The sequence below is a fragment of the Diabrotica undecimpunctata genome, chromosome 4, assembly GCF_040954645.1.
Source record: "Diabrotica undecimpunctata isolate CICGRU chromosome 4, icDiaUnde3, whole genome shotgun sequence".
Taxonomy (NCBI): Eukaryota; Metazoa; Arthropoda; class Insecta; order Coleoptera; family Chrysomelidae; genus Diabrotica; species Diabrotica undecimpunctata.
The window spans coordinates 22,526,117-22,540,825 of NC_092806.1; the positions used below are offsets into that span (position 1 = coordinate 22,526,117).

The following is a 14,709-nucleotide window of genomic DNA, read 5'->3' on the forward strand; positions in this document are numbered from 1 at the left end:
ATTTGACGAAAAAAAAATTGTACCATTTGTAATAAAATACAATTTAAAAACAATCGTAAAATGATTAAAATTCGGCAGAATAGAGCTCAATTTTTGTTTTTAGCTATCTATCTATCTATCTAATCTATTTCATCAATAAGACGTGTTCAATTTTTCACATGCGAAAAACCATGTTATATTTTTCGCTGTAATAGTTCCTATTACTCTCCACCTCAATTTTAAAATCATTAACCTGCTCCAAACTTTAGTAAAAATTCCACTTCAAACCCACTCCTTTAGACATACAAACAGTTTTGAAATAAAAGGGAAAAGACTCTCTCTCTCGACTGTTGACTACCGCAAGAGACGCACTCTCTCTCTCTCTCTCTCTCTCTCTCTCTCTCTCTGGTAGTTACGCGAAAAATACCGCAAATCCTCTTGGTTTTTAAATCGTATAGACAACAGACACAAATGTGCTCTATCTCTTCGATCTTAGTGTTAGTACCGCGAGACACGCGTGTAAAAACCGCTAAAGACAGCTCCCCCATACGAGAAACAACCGCGACTGAATATCACGAGTGAAAGTCTATAAATACCGGGAGTGACTTGTGAACTATAAATACCGAGAATGATCTCAAATTATATTAATAATTTCACATTTGTACACCATTTTTTGTACAGGAGGTATGTATTTTATATGGGATTCCAGAACTCAAATACTGTCGTGAGTGATAAGTTACTCAGCTGTGGTTACTCAGCTGAATAGTGTTGAATCTGTCTATCAATATTTCCGTCCTATATTATTAATTTTAAAGCCAACTTCAATACTTTCCAACTCAATTCGCAAGAGATCTAGTTGTTAATTTACCGATGCTTCATAGACCCGTCATTCTAAAGTTGTCCTCATGACATGTTCACCATAAATATTAAATAAATCAGGTGAAAAGTTGCGTCCTTGTCTAACTCCTCTCCTTGCTATGAATTGGCTTGTGAGTTTCTAATCTTATTATACTGTTACCATATTGGACTGGTAGAGGTATTTGTTAAGTATCACCAGCTAAATCGGTGCAGCCATCTCTATAAAAATGGACCAAAGATGTATTCACCTTAAACACTCGAATGCCTTGCGGTACTCAAGGCATTCGACTATATAAGGTGGATTCCTGATAGCAACTTCCCGAATTCCAAACAGCGACACAGATGGAATGGATGATATGTATTCCTTTGTCACCTAGTGACTGCAGACAAAGGAAATAAGGAGTTGAGCAACATTGAGTTCAGCCCAAGTACTAAAGAGAATGAAAAGAGATTAAAATATAAAATCTCATTGAAATTGTTTTCATTGATCACTTGACCAATGAACTTTGATCAGATTAAACATGGATCAGAGCTAAATTTCCTTGATGCGGAGTTATCTTCCGCAGAAAATACCTTCCGAGAAAGTACCTCGGACAGACAAAGTAACAACTAGTGAAGTTCTTCGAAGAATGAACAAAGAACGGGAGCTGTTGATCACCATCAAGAGAAGAAAGTTGGAATATTTTGGTCATGTCATGAGAGGAAAAAAGTACCGATTGCTCCAGTTAATTATCCAAGGAAAGATTCTGGGCAAACAAAACGTGGAGAGACGACGTATATCTTGGCTGCGCAATTTAAGAGACTGGTTCCAGTTCACATATAACCAATTATTTAGAGCAACAGCCTTAAAGATACAAATAGCAATGATGATTGCCAAACTCCGTAGCGGAGAGGGCACTTGAAGAAGAAGAAGGAGTTATCTTCGTAGATTTTATGCTAACTTTGCGCTGTACTTGAGTCGAAAATGAATACACACGGTGTAAAGTATCGTAACATAGCATAAAAACCAATATACCGTAATTAACTACACATCTAATTGACCCGTAAATTATTCTAAATGAATATTACTTTACAAACTTTCCCCCATCGAGCGCGGCTATGTATTCCTGTTTATTATTCATGAGATAATCTTTGTATTGCTGATAATTGGTTTTTATTTTGGGGGAATTAATTGAATCACTTACAGTAATGTGAAAATGTGGATTTCCTGAGTTTTATTTTGGTTAGTGCTTGCCGAGGGGCATTATTTATAAAGGGCTGACTCACCGAAGGGAATTCGAAAGCACAGCTGAAGAAGAATGCATTAAAAATTGACTTTTTACATTTATCAGAGAGGTTGCGAATAATACTGACGTCGAAAAATTGATATCATTGGTTTTTTGGTGGTTCTGTAATATTTATTGCATCTAATGTGGAGTTCATTTTTTAGCCACATTAGTATGCATATCAGACAAGAAATATCAGTAATATCTTTAAAACCTACTTTTAAGCACAGTATGTGCTACAAATTCGGCAAACAAGTTTTGTATATGTTCATTTAAGACCTATGCAATTGATGAATGCGAAAAACAAAACATAAGAGATTCAGAATGGGAAATACAGAGGTCTTCTCTTATGTCGACAATACCGCAACAGTATTCAACAGTATTGGAGACACAATAAGGGGTTTATTATCAATTTCTTCAAGGGAGGTTTTTCTTATTTGTGCCACTGTAGCGGTAGTGTCTACAACGACCGTTAAGTTTTGGACGGCTACAGCCGTCATGTCATACAGTGAACTTCGCTTTGACGGCTACAGACGCAAGTGTCCTTCAAAGTATTAAGTAGGTTGATAATTTTTATTTTAAAGGTTTTTTGAAAACCATTTCCGCATTGTAAATCAAAACGTCAAAACTAATGTATTGCTTACAAGTGTATTTCTTATTGCAATCAATTGAATGAACTTACAGTAAAACCTCCGTTAACCGAAATATTTGGGGGGGAGGTCGTTTCGGGGAAATTAAGGAAAATGAACAAGTTTAACATGTTTTTTAAAGAAATCTTCTACTTTTTTTTGCGTTTTTGTTTGACAACGATGTTTTGCAGCTATATCTCTTTATCGTTCATTTGCAGAACATCATGAGTTTGCCTCATTCGATTGTTCGACGAAACGTAAAGCAATATGAAAAGGACAAAACTTTATGCAAAGACAACAAAAATTAAGAACCTAGTCGTGCCCCTAACTAATTAGGCCTACTGTATAAAGTTCTTACCTCTACGGCATTGAAAATCATTGAAGGCAGCGAGAGTCGGCGGTCTCGTGCTGCCTGTTGTCTGTTGGGTCGTCATCTTCGTCGTCTGATACGCTCAGGTTGTCTAAATGAAGAACCATATCAATGATGTCCTGGTCGATGAATTCACTTTCTGAGTCATTAGCTGCTAACCACTCACGTATCTCTTCTTGGTTAATTTCTTCACATCCGGCAAAAATTTTTATTAAAGTTTTAATTTTTTCTGTCGTTTCTTTACCATTTTCTTCTTCAGGATCGTCAATCAAAATCCCATCACAAAGTTTGTTCCAGCATTTGAAGATTTGATCTTGGCCCACGACTCAGCATACCAATAAACAATATGTTTCATTGTTAAAGATTTGACAATCGACACTTTTGGATTCATTTGTCTTCTGTGATAACACATGTCTTAAGAATGTTCCTCTATGTCTGTTGAATGTCTCTATTACTCCCTGGTCTAACGGCTGAATTAAGTTCGTGACATTGAGTGGCAAAAATTTTACACTTGGACGAATTCATGTTCGAACCATTCTGAAAATAAAGTGGTCGACATCCATGAGCTTTTTTGGCCTCTATAAAAAGCTGGAAGTACTTTTTCGGAAATATCTTTTAGAGCTCTTGGTTTTTTTGATTTCCCAACACACATAGGCATCAATCGGTGAGTGAAATTAATGGAATTGTTTACGTCTTGCGATAAAAATTTACTTTTTATTGTCGAAATTATTGAAACTCAGCTGTTTTGGTTAAACAAGGTTTCGGTTAAAAAGGTTTCGGTTAAGGGAGGTTTTACTGTATTTAAATATTTAAATATACATAAAATAATATTTATTTCACGTTTTGCTTTTATTTTAGTGGTACTACTACGTACGGCAGCGGAATAAACCTGAAGAGTGGAAATGTCAACCTACCAGATGGTTGAGTCCAGATTTGGAAAGGCACGAAATCATGTTAGGGACAATTTCTCTAACTCTTAATATGTTGGTGACATCACTGTTTGCGACGTACGTCTCCAATGATGGATACTCTACAATCTATTACAAATTTGATGAATGTGGTTGGTGGTGGTTCTTCTTGCAATTTCCTGTGATATACATTGCCATGGTAAGTAAAGTTTTAAATATTTTACATGATTTTCTATGAATCATCATCATTATCATAGCTTGTAGTGGTTTCTAGTGAACATGTGCGTAATTTGTAACAATAAAACAACACTTCAGTCGTGTAACAATGAATAGACATTTGTAGTGCCAATTTTATTATTAGGGCTTTAACGAGCTCTGTCTCAGCTATAGGTACGTCTTCTACCTTACTGAATAAATTTTAATTTTTATTGATTTTAGGATTATCCTACATATTGGATACACCGAATATATCATTTTCCTTGGCTGTACAAAACCTTTCATAAGATGCACCACAGATACAAGCAACCCACTGCGTTTTCGGTAACGGCTATCCATCCAGTAGAATCTTTAAACATTCAGTTACTATTAATGGCTCCTTTATTCACCTTCCCTGTACATTGGCGTAAGTATTTTTTTAAATAATACGTAAAATAGTTTATTTGTTCTCTCTCTAACTTTTAAGAACGTTTTCAATCCTATCAGATCAGCATCAGTGAAAACCCTAAAAGTATAACCACTTAGAAATGAAAACAAAAGGGTCAAATTTTGACTGTTAAATTAAAAATGTGGTTATTAATTACGTCCATATAGTAGTTGGAATGAGTCAGATGAGCCTTAAGTTACATAATTTGACTAACTAACATTATAATTGTTAAAACAATCGGTCAGCTATAAAGGATTACATTTTTTAAGGGATGTAATACTTTCCGTCTTAAAAAATGTAAGATGTTAAAAAAATATTGTTATAAACGCTCTTACATACTTAATCAATCAATGCTTTGAAGAGAATATATTTCCCTCAGTTCTAAAAAGGACTAATATAGCACCATATTTTAAGAAAACGGGAAATTGACGTCCCTGAGAATTATATGGTTGTTGCATTGCTCCCAGTCGTCTCTAAATAGTAGAAAAGGCTTTTGGAAAATGGCTTTGCAAAGTTATTCGAAAGTAACAATTATTTCTTGGGATCACAGTTCGCTTTCAGAAAGGAAATAAGCACAACTCTTGGAATTCTTGACCTAGTGTCCCGCATCTTGGAATCCTTTCATAGGATGCAATTTAGCACTGCTTTGTTTTGTGACTTGAGAGGGGTGTTCGATTGTATGGACCATGAGATACTCCTTAAAAAACTAGAGAGGTACTAAATCATACTTCAAGAACAGGGTACAATCTGTGAGAGTGTCTAAAGTGTTTTGAGGGAAGAGTATTGTTATTGCAGAATGACGGTATTAGATTTTTGTTTTGATACAGTGCAGCAACTGGGTTTCGCTAAGCAGAAATCGTTTGATTTCTCTTTTTGTTTTTAGATGGCGTAGTTACGTCCGTATATAGTTATTTTAATAACTATTGTCTAGGATGGGAAAGATTTTTGTTTTGGTTCAGAGCAGTGACTATACCGTTCTGAAGAGACTTAAGGAGGTCGAAATACGTATCAACGGTTGTTGCTGCACTGTATCAAAACAAAAATCTAATACCGTCATTCTGTTTTGTTATTTACTTCGTTGGAAGTACGAGAAACTGAATTCACTACGAATTTTGACTAGGATGAACGGCTTGTGGAATGCAATTTTAGATTCCCTTGCCGAGTAATTCATCCAGCTGTTTGTTTCGCAAATTTTAGGAAACACAGTGGTTAAGATTTGAATTCGGTTTCGCTAAGTAGAAATCGTTTGATTTCTCTTTTAGTATTCTAATAGTAAGATATTATTATTCGTGTTCCTAACGGCTACATCCTTGGACCCATACTATTTCTAATATATATTAATGACCTTACAAGGCTGAATCAAACGCTACATACACACTCTTCGTCTACGACGCACCAGGTGAAAATTCAGATGTGACAAGTGTGAAGTTAATTGGGTTACACTTGGACTCCACGTTTCAATCAGGTCAATATATTGGCTATCTGAGTAAAATACTATCAAAGAACTTATAAGTTCTCAGAAATCTAGCATCGGACGTTTCACACACGGTCTTACGAACAGCTTATTATGTGATTTTTCACTCTTATTTGACATATGCAATCTTGGTCTGGGCGCATTCGGCAGAAATTCCGAGAGTCTTTGGTTTACAACGTAAGGCTATAAGATTTCTTGCAGGGCTTGGGTTTAGGGACAATTTCAGATTGGCCTGTGGAACTCTAAGAATCCTTACTGTGACCTTCTTGTATATTTATGAGAACTTTATGTTTGTTAAGAGAAACAAGGGTGCTTTGGCACCCATGAAGAGGTGCACGATCATAATACTAGACATATTCGTGATCATGTTCCAGCTTACTGGAGGCTAAAAAGGTGTGAAACTCGATCAGGGTATTGGGCAATTAATTTTATAACAAATTGACTGATAACTTAAAGGATCTTCCCACAACTGAATTTAAAAGTGAAATTATTGAAAATTTATTAAAAAATGTGTTTTATATTAGTAAGGAATATCTAAAACTTCAATTTTAAACTATTTTAACTCAAACTGATATATGGTTTTATGTAAGTAAAATTTAAGATTTTTTAATAGAACTATTGTTCTGCTTTTATTTTGACGTGTGTTAGGCTACTGCCAAAATTGCATCCATAAATGAATCTATCAGTACGAGTATATTTGAAAGGCATCTAAATCTAAAAATACCCAATAACCTAACAAAAATCCAAGAAACTATCCAGAAGAACTCAATTTATCTCATAGTTTCAGTACGTCTACTGGAACCTAATTAATAGAAGCTGAAGGACACTCCAATAACTAGCTCAGCCCCAGAGATATAGTGGATAAACGCTGCCTAATAACAACATCGGCCCATTCATTCTGCTCCACACTTAAGTAGTGTACTGATTTGACTACCAGAACATATAATAATGATCTTGATAAAAAAACTGTATCGTCTATTTTCTGTGGATGGACTAAGACCATATACACCTTTGCTTAAAATATCGATTCATAGGAACCTAAGACCTAAATATAATCAAATTCGGTACCATGTTCTTCCATCCTGGACCTACGAATAAACCTCATAAGTGCATTCAAACTTTGCACCACTGGTTCTTTTTCTGGAGATTTCTCATATTTAGGAAAGTGGACTAATAAGAAAAACAGGATCCCAGTGATGTAGTTTGAGTAAAGGCCCAGTGTTACTACTTTACTCACAGACTTAATTTCTTTTGTACTTTTTTTTTAAATAAACAAAAACCATTATAATTAGTAGACATAAAATTTTATACAGGTACTATATATTTTTTCAGTTCCTTATTATATAATGGCTTTATACAGTTACTACCATGGACTCATCGACCATTCTGGAATCAATTTTAAAGCAAAATGGTGGCAGCCCTGGCAACCAGATGCAATTTTCCATGATAATCACCACCAGTATTTCCATGTAAACTTTGGATTCAATCTTACTATTTGGGATAAAGTAAGTATTAAATAACCTTAATTAGCACAAACAAACTGAGTATTACTATTGAGTCTTGAAAGCCCACTATTGAACATAAACCTCTTCCGCGTGTTTCCAACCTCATATCTCTTGCGTCTTTCTCATCCAGTTTTTATTTAGCCCTCTTAAATTACCAGTCTCCATTCTAACATTCTCTTTGTTTATCGCCCAATTCTCATTCTAACTGTGTATCCTGGCCATCTCCATTTTAGTCGGGTTATCCTTTCGATTATTTCAGTCACCTTGGATCTTTATTTGATCTCTTCGTTTTTTACTTTGTCTCACAGAGTTATTCCTTACGTAGAATCTTCTGTGTTCTTAATTTGGTAAATGAAGTTGTTGTTAAGATAAGTGTTTCTGCTTCGTACATAAACACTGGTAGAACGCATTGATCAATCATGTGTTTTTTCAGGCATAAAGGCAGCTGACTTCTAAAAGTTATTCTCAGTTTTTTTACTCTGTCCAAGACCGATTCTTTTTTCAGTTTATGGGTACAATTAATATAAATACTCATCAAACGCACTTAAAGTACGTCAAAAATATAAACAATGACCTCGCTACATATACACTGAGTATTTCATTAATTAAACGACAAGCAAAAGATAGGAAAAATCAAGTAAGATCCTTGATTAAAAATAAACTGAAGATATCTGCAGGCTACTGTTCTTTTAGAGCTTTTATATGAGATTGTATCGTAGATATTAAAGTTCTACATAATAAAAAAATTCAACTGTTTAGATATTGTCACCTCGGGGGGAATATAAGTCCTTAATTTGATGTTGACTATATGTATATACATGTAAATACATATCCCCTGGGTGCTCGTTACTCCATAGAATTATGGAGCGTCTTTCATGTGGTATAGCTTTAACAAAGGCGTTCCTTTCTTTACTATCTAAGGTATGATTATATAGGGAGGGTGTATTTTCCCCTCTGCAATGGATTGAGGTTGATAAAAAAAACTTCAGAGATTCGAATGTACAATGGTTACACCAGCTAGTGTAAGGCAGTAAGCCTGTAAGGGCCGGCGACTCAAGATTTCCTAAAATCTTCGTGGATTAAAAAACTAACACCAAGAAATAGATCTGGGATAATTGCCCGAATAGACAATTGGCAGAAACACAATTGCCCGAAAAGAGCATTGGTCGAAAAATAAATTTAAATAGTTATTGCTTTACATGTATTTTCTATATAATAATACTGTAATATCGTTAATTAATTTATTATTGTAATATATATTTGATCTTTATATGTATTTCCTATATACTAATACGATAAACGTTGTGCTATTCTCCGCAATAATTTAGGGCAATGATCCCTTGCTAATTGCATTGCAACACTAAAGTTCTGAGTTTTTATGGTCACTCTGAATAACTTTCTCGAATATAAAAAGATAAAACCTACAACTAAAATAATGTTTAAACAGAAATCCAGAAGCACAGTTCCAGTCTTAACTCCATATGCTCATTATTAACTCAAATATGGAAGATAATAAAAAAATTGAACAACAAAAACATAAACATTAAACATGCTCCCCCTTCAGTTGCAGAAGCTATGTTCACCTTTTGTTGACAAACATATACCTCACTCAGGTACACTTAAAGAAAAACATTATTTACTAAAAGAAATAACATCAACCGAACTGGAATATACTATTAAGATCCAAAAATACAGCCCCAGGTCCAGATCAGATTTCGTATATTGGGGAATGTTGGGGTATGCTGGCCAAAAGATTACTGCTGCATATTTATAACTGTATTTTACCAACTGCAATACTTTCTTACAAATTTAATGATTACTTTGTTATATTATTTCTAAACCGGAAAAAAATAAAAGATCATCCGGGTTCATATCGACAAATTACTTTATTGTCATGCGTTTTTAAAACATTCAAAAGAATTCTAAAATTGAATTCTAAAATAACTATTTAAATATATATTTTTCGGTCAATTGTTTTTCTGCCATTTATCTATTCGGGCAATTGTCCATTCGGGAAATTGTCCATTCGGGAAATTGCTGTCGGGGAATTGTCCATTCGGGGAATTGCTTTCGGGGAATTGTCTTTCGGGAAACTGTTTTCGGGCAATTGTCCGGGACCCAAAGAAATAATAAAAACTAAAAGGCAACAATTAATTATTATAAAACAATTATCCATTTGGTAATTTATCATGCACAACTCCAAACTCATTTTTGTATATTTTGGTTTTTGTCACGAATCAACCTTTCGTATATTTTTTTATTACTCTCTCTCTCTCTCTCATATTTTCATGTTGTGACTAGTTAGATCTCGAGTCATTTTCATTTGGATTTTGATAGTTGTGTGGGCGGTACTGGTTTTAATGTTAGTGCTGGTAGTGTCATATTTTCATGCTGTGACTAGTTCACTATCACCTTGCTAATTCGATGGCTCGTGATCATCATGTATATCATCCAAAAGGGGTATCGGTAAGAAATACCCTTTTTCTTTCTCAAATTGAAAGTTCGTACGTTGCAAGAACAAAAATTATCATTATGATTTTTGTAAGAACTGCTTTTTACCTAGAAACCTTTGTTCTTTAACACATAGTGAAAAAACTTTGTGTGGGACCCAGAGCTGTTCTTGATCACCTAACTTTATACCAAAATAAGCGAAATCTATCTTTTCAATGAAATCGGATACGTTTCTTTGTTGCTTTTTATAGACGTATGGATCAATTTAAGGGACGCTATATGCAACGGTGCGAAAAAAGTCATTGGTGACTACGAGCGGAAGAAGAACGAATGGATGACAGATGAAATATCACACCTTATGGACAGAAGGAGGAAAAATAAAAATAATCCCGAACAATATAAATAACTGGATAGAACTGTCAGCAGAAAGATAAAAGAATCCAAAGAGAAATGGTTACAAGAAAAATGTCAAGAGATAAAAGAGCTAAAACGAAGACACGATAGTTTTAATATGCATAAAAAATCAAGGAGTTTACTTATAATTACAAGAAAAAAAAGTTTGGTAGGTTGATATACAAGAACAACAAACTTATTGTAGATAAAAAAGAACAGTTGCAGACTTGGGCAAATTACATAAACGATTTGTTTACGGATTATCGTCATATTCATACGAATACTCTTGATCTAAATGGACCAAAAATATTAAAAAGTGAGGTGATAAAAGCTATAGATCAAACGAAAGATGAGAAAGCAACAGGATGCGATGAAATACCAGTCGAATTTTTAAATGTTTTTAACGAGAACAACCTGAATGTAATATTGGAACAGTTTAATAAGATATACGATACTGGTCAAATTCCATCGTACTGGTTGAAATGTACATTTGTGCCCCTTCCCAAGAAATCGAATTCTAAGACGTGTAGTGAATATCGCCTTATCAGTTTAATGAGTCAACTCTTAAAGTATTCTTGCGTATTATCCATTCCAGAATACGAGCAAAATTAGAACACAGCATAAGTAAAACACAGTTCGGTTTTAGATGCGGTTTTGGAACTCGAGAGTCGCTCTTTGCAATACAAGTCTTGATTCAATAATGTCTGGATTAACAGAAAGATATTTACGCCTGTTTTATCGATTATGAGAAAGCATTCGATACTATCAAACATGGCAAACTCATAGAACTATAACATCTTACAGGACTTGACACTAAGGACATCCAGATTATAAAAAATCTATATTGGATTCAAACAGCCCACATGAAGAATGGACATATGGTGAGTGCAAATGTAACCATTTCGAGAGGGGTTAGATAGGGCTGTATTCTTTCGCCACTGCTTTTCAACCTGTACATGGAACAAATATTTCTAGAGGCATTGGGAGAGTACAACGAGGGCATCAAGATTAATAACGTACCAATAAGTAATTTTTGATATGCAGATGATACTGTTATACTGGCCGATAACATCAAATATTTACAGATGATGCTGGATGACAACCAATTTGGACTGAAGATCAATAGAAAGAAAACTAAATTTATGGTTATCAGTAAAAAGAACATTCAACATATCGACCTGAATATTGAAGCCGAACATATTGAAAGAGTACACCGATTTAAATATCTGGGATATACAGTAAATTATAAGTGGGACCCAGACGTAGAGATTAAGATCAGAATTGAAATAGCAAGATCCAAATTCATCAAAATGAGACAGCTCTTAAGCAACCGCGACCTAAGCGTTAACCTCCGATGGCGCGCCACGAAATGCTACGTACTCTCTACGCTACTTTACGGAGTTGAAGGGTGAACGTTAACAGCAGCAACTATAAAGAAGTTAGCGGCTCTAGAAATGTGGCTGTATCGACGCATACTGAGAATACCTTGGACAGACAGAGTGACCAACACAGAGGTATTAAGACGAATGGATAAAGAGGTGGAATTAACAACTGTTAAAAGGAGGAAAGCGTCATAACGTATGGTCCTAAAGTTTTGGGAAAAATTTCAAAAGCATATAACTCTGGCCACAATAATCTTACATTTTCATTAAATTATTCAACAATTTAACTTAACTATCCTTATTATAAATCAAAATTAAAATGACAGACAAGGGACCATTATTTTCGATTTGCCTAATAATTCCCCTGACACGTTGCATCATCCTTTGGACGACCTCGGCGTCAATTTCTCTAATTTTTGTATATATGCGGCGTCTTAACTTAGGGCTGTGAGATAAAGCCAGCCTCAGAAATTGCACACCATACCAAAATTTTGTCCTCAAATTTTTTCTTACTTTTGAATTTTATTTCATCAGGTACATTTTCGTAATCGTTCGTGTAAAACCCATCGTCACCCTTCATCTCAGAGTTGGACAAAGTAAAATATTTTTCATCGTCCATCACGATCACTTGTTGACGAAATGCACTCGCCTTAACGCGCGGCAACATCTCGGAATTCTCTCCAATTGATCCTCTGTGTATTTCGGACCTTTTCCGGTAGATAATATTGTTACTCGATAGGGTCCTGTATACTGTAGTCTTTCCAACATGAAATCTTCGGGCCAGTTTTCGCTGTGAGACCCCAATTTTGTTCTTAGCTGCTTTAATCAGTCTTGCCTCTCTTATATGTTTCAAAATCCGCGGTCGGCCACTTTTACGCAAGTTAACACATGGTATTCCTTCTTCACATTCTCTGATTGTGCGATAAATTGTCGATTTGCTTATGTTTTGATCTCGATAAATATTAACAATATCCCGTTTCGACATTCGCCCAACCATATTATAAACACCTCGACGAATATCAATTGTATAAGACATTTTGAAGAGCACAAACCAAAATATTCTGCTTTGTTTATTAAATGTCAATAACTGATGACATTTAAATTCCATGGCCTTCTTTGTTAAATGCATTTTGCGTCTCAATCAGACCAGGTGAAATTTTTCCCAAAACTTTAGGACCATACGTTACCTGGGCCATGTGTTCCGTAATGATAAGTACAGTCTGCTACAGCTTATCGTGTAAGGCAAGATTGAAGGTAGAAGAGGTTTGGGCAAAAAGAAGAAAACCTGGCTGAGAAACTTAAGAGAATGATTTCAAATACCAGAAGCTGCGAACATATTACATGCGGCACAAAACAGAGAAACCTATTTGATGGTCGTCAACCTTCGGTAGAAGACGGCACATAAAGAAGAAGTTATCGTACATGTAATAGAAGCAATCTGGCGAGTTTATACATCCTCTGGTAGGCATTGTCCAATGTCTACACAACACAATAACCTCACAACACAAAAAAACAGCCACTACTTTAAAGCACTAGTACTTACACACATCAGATACTCAGTGCTTGTTAATGGCGGGAAAGTGGGCAGCGCGACAGATAAAAACTGACATGAAAGAAGGGACAGTGAGTCAGCAAGTGGATGGGAAGGGGTATGGCAAGAACAAGTGCTGACATGAAAATACTGCTAGTTTTTCCTAATTACTCTTCATTATATCATTTTGTGAGATAACTGTACTTGATGTAATTTTTTCACTATTCTTTTCTAAATCAGTGTTGAAACACTATGAAAACCACTAAGTAAATTTTGAACAATTTTTTGGTCACAGACCTTTGATTTGCAAAGTACAAACAAGCACCAGTATATGAAGACACAAAAATAAGTTTGTACACTGCTTGTAAGATAATCTACCTATTTGTGGAGCTCATAAATATCGATTGTTTGAAAAAAGATAAAAAATAAAAAGATGTGAGTAATACACCACATAAAGCTACAACAGATAGGCGTAAACAATTGTTTAATTTTTATTATTTGTGTAATTTTAATAAACGTAGTCGTAGAATTTTAGTTATAATTTTTTATATTACTTTTGGTTACTTATTTATTAATATAATATAAATTTATTTTAGATCCATGGAACCTATAGGTTAAAAGACCGTATTTATAGAGAAGAGATCTTTTACGGCCACGGTAAATCCATTACAGAATTAACTCCAGAAGAACTCGAGCAAGAAATTACGGAACGGAAAGCAGAGAATCCTTTGGCCAATACAGTAAAATATAAACTGTCTAAACAGGAAATCAAAAACCTTCAAAAGAAGAAGTAACTTATAAGGGTAGAATTAAAAGATAAAGGCAATCGTGAATTTGATAAAAGAATACTAGGGTATGAACCACAATGTGTTGATTTTTAAATATATGCTAGTTAAGGAATAATCCAATGTAGATATTATTTTCTTGTGAATTGTGTTTAATTTATTATATAGCTTAAAAAATTTATATTTTATTTCACTTGTGTTATTTATAATTCTTTGCATATTTCTTTGAGTGTGTCAATAATAATATCGTATGACATTTTTGCCGGGAAGATCGTTTTGGATTGTTTAGTAGTAGTAGTTCCCATTTTAAAAAAAGGAGATCCAAAACTGGTCAGCAATTATAGGCCTATAACAATTCCCAATATATTTTCAAAGGTATTTGAGTATGGATATTGAAAGGGATTAAATGGTTATCTAAAAAACAATAATATCATTACTATAAATCAACATGGATTTCAAGAAAATAAATCTACTAATACGGCAGTCCATGCATTTTATGCTCATTTAACCAGATAGGTATTACAGGAAATTCTTTA

At 34.5% G+C, this 14,709-nt stretch overlaps 1 protein-coding gene across 1 annotated transcript in view; it reads left to right on the top strand.

The window, feature by feature from the left end:
- Nucleotides 1–14,366, top strand: part of LOC140439294 (uncharacterized) — a 49,874-nt gene extending 35,508 nt beyond the window's left edge. Inside the window, exons 3-6 of the mRNA XM_072529116.1 lie at nucleotides 3,960–4,208; nucleotides 4,448–4,631; nucleotides 7,459–7,631; nucleotides 13,985–14,366. Coding sequence (XP_072385217.1) covers nucleotides 3,960–4,208; nucleotides 4,448–4,631; nucleotides 7,459–7,631; nucleotides 13,985–14,182 — 804 coding nt within the window. The 3' untranslated portion in view covers nucleotides 14,183–14,366. The remainder of the gene's footprint in view (nucleotides 1–3,959; nucleotides 4,209–4,447; nucleotides 4,632–7,458; nucleotides 7,632–13,984) is intronic.
- Nucleotides 14,367–14,709: the final 343 nt, after the last annotated feature.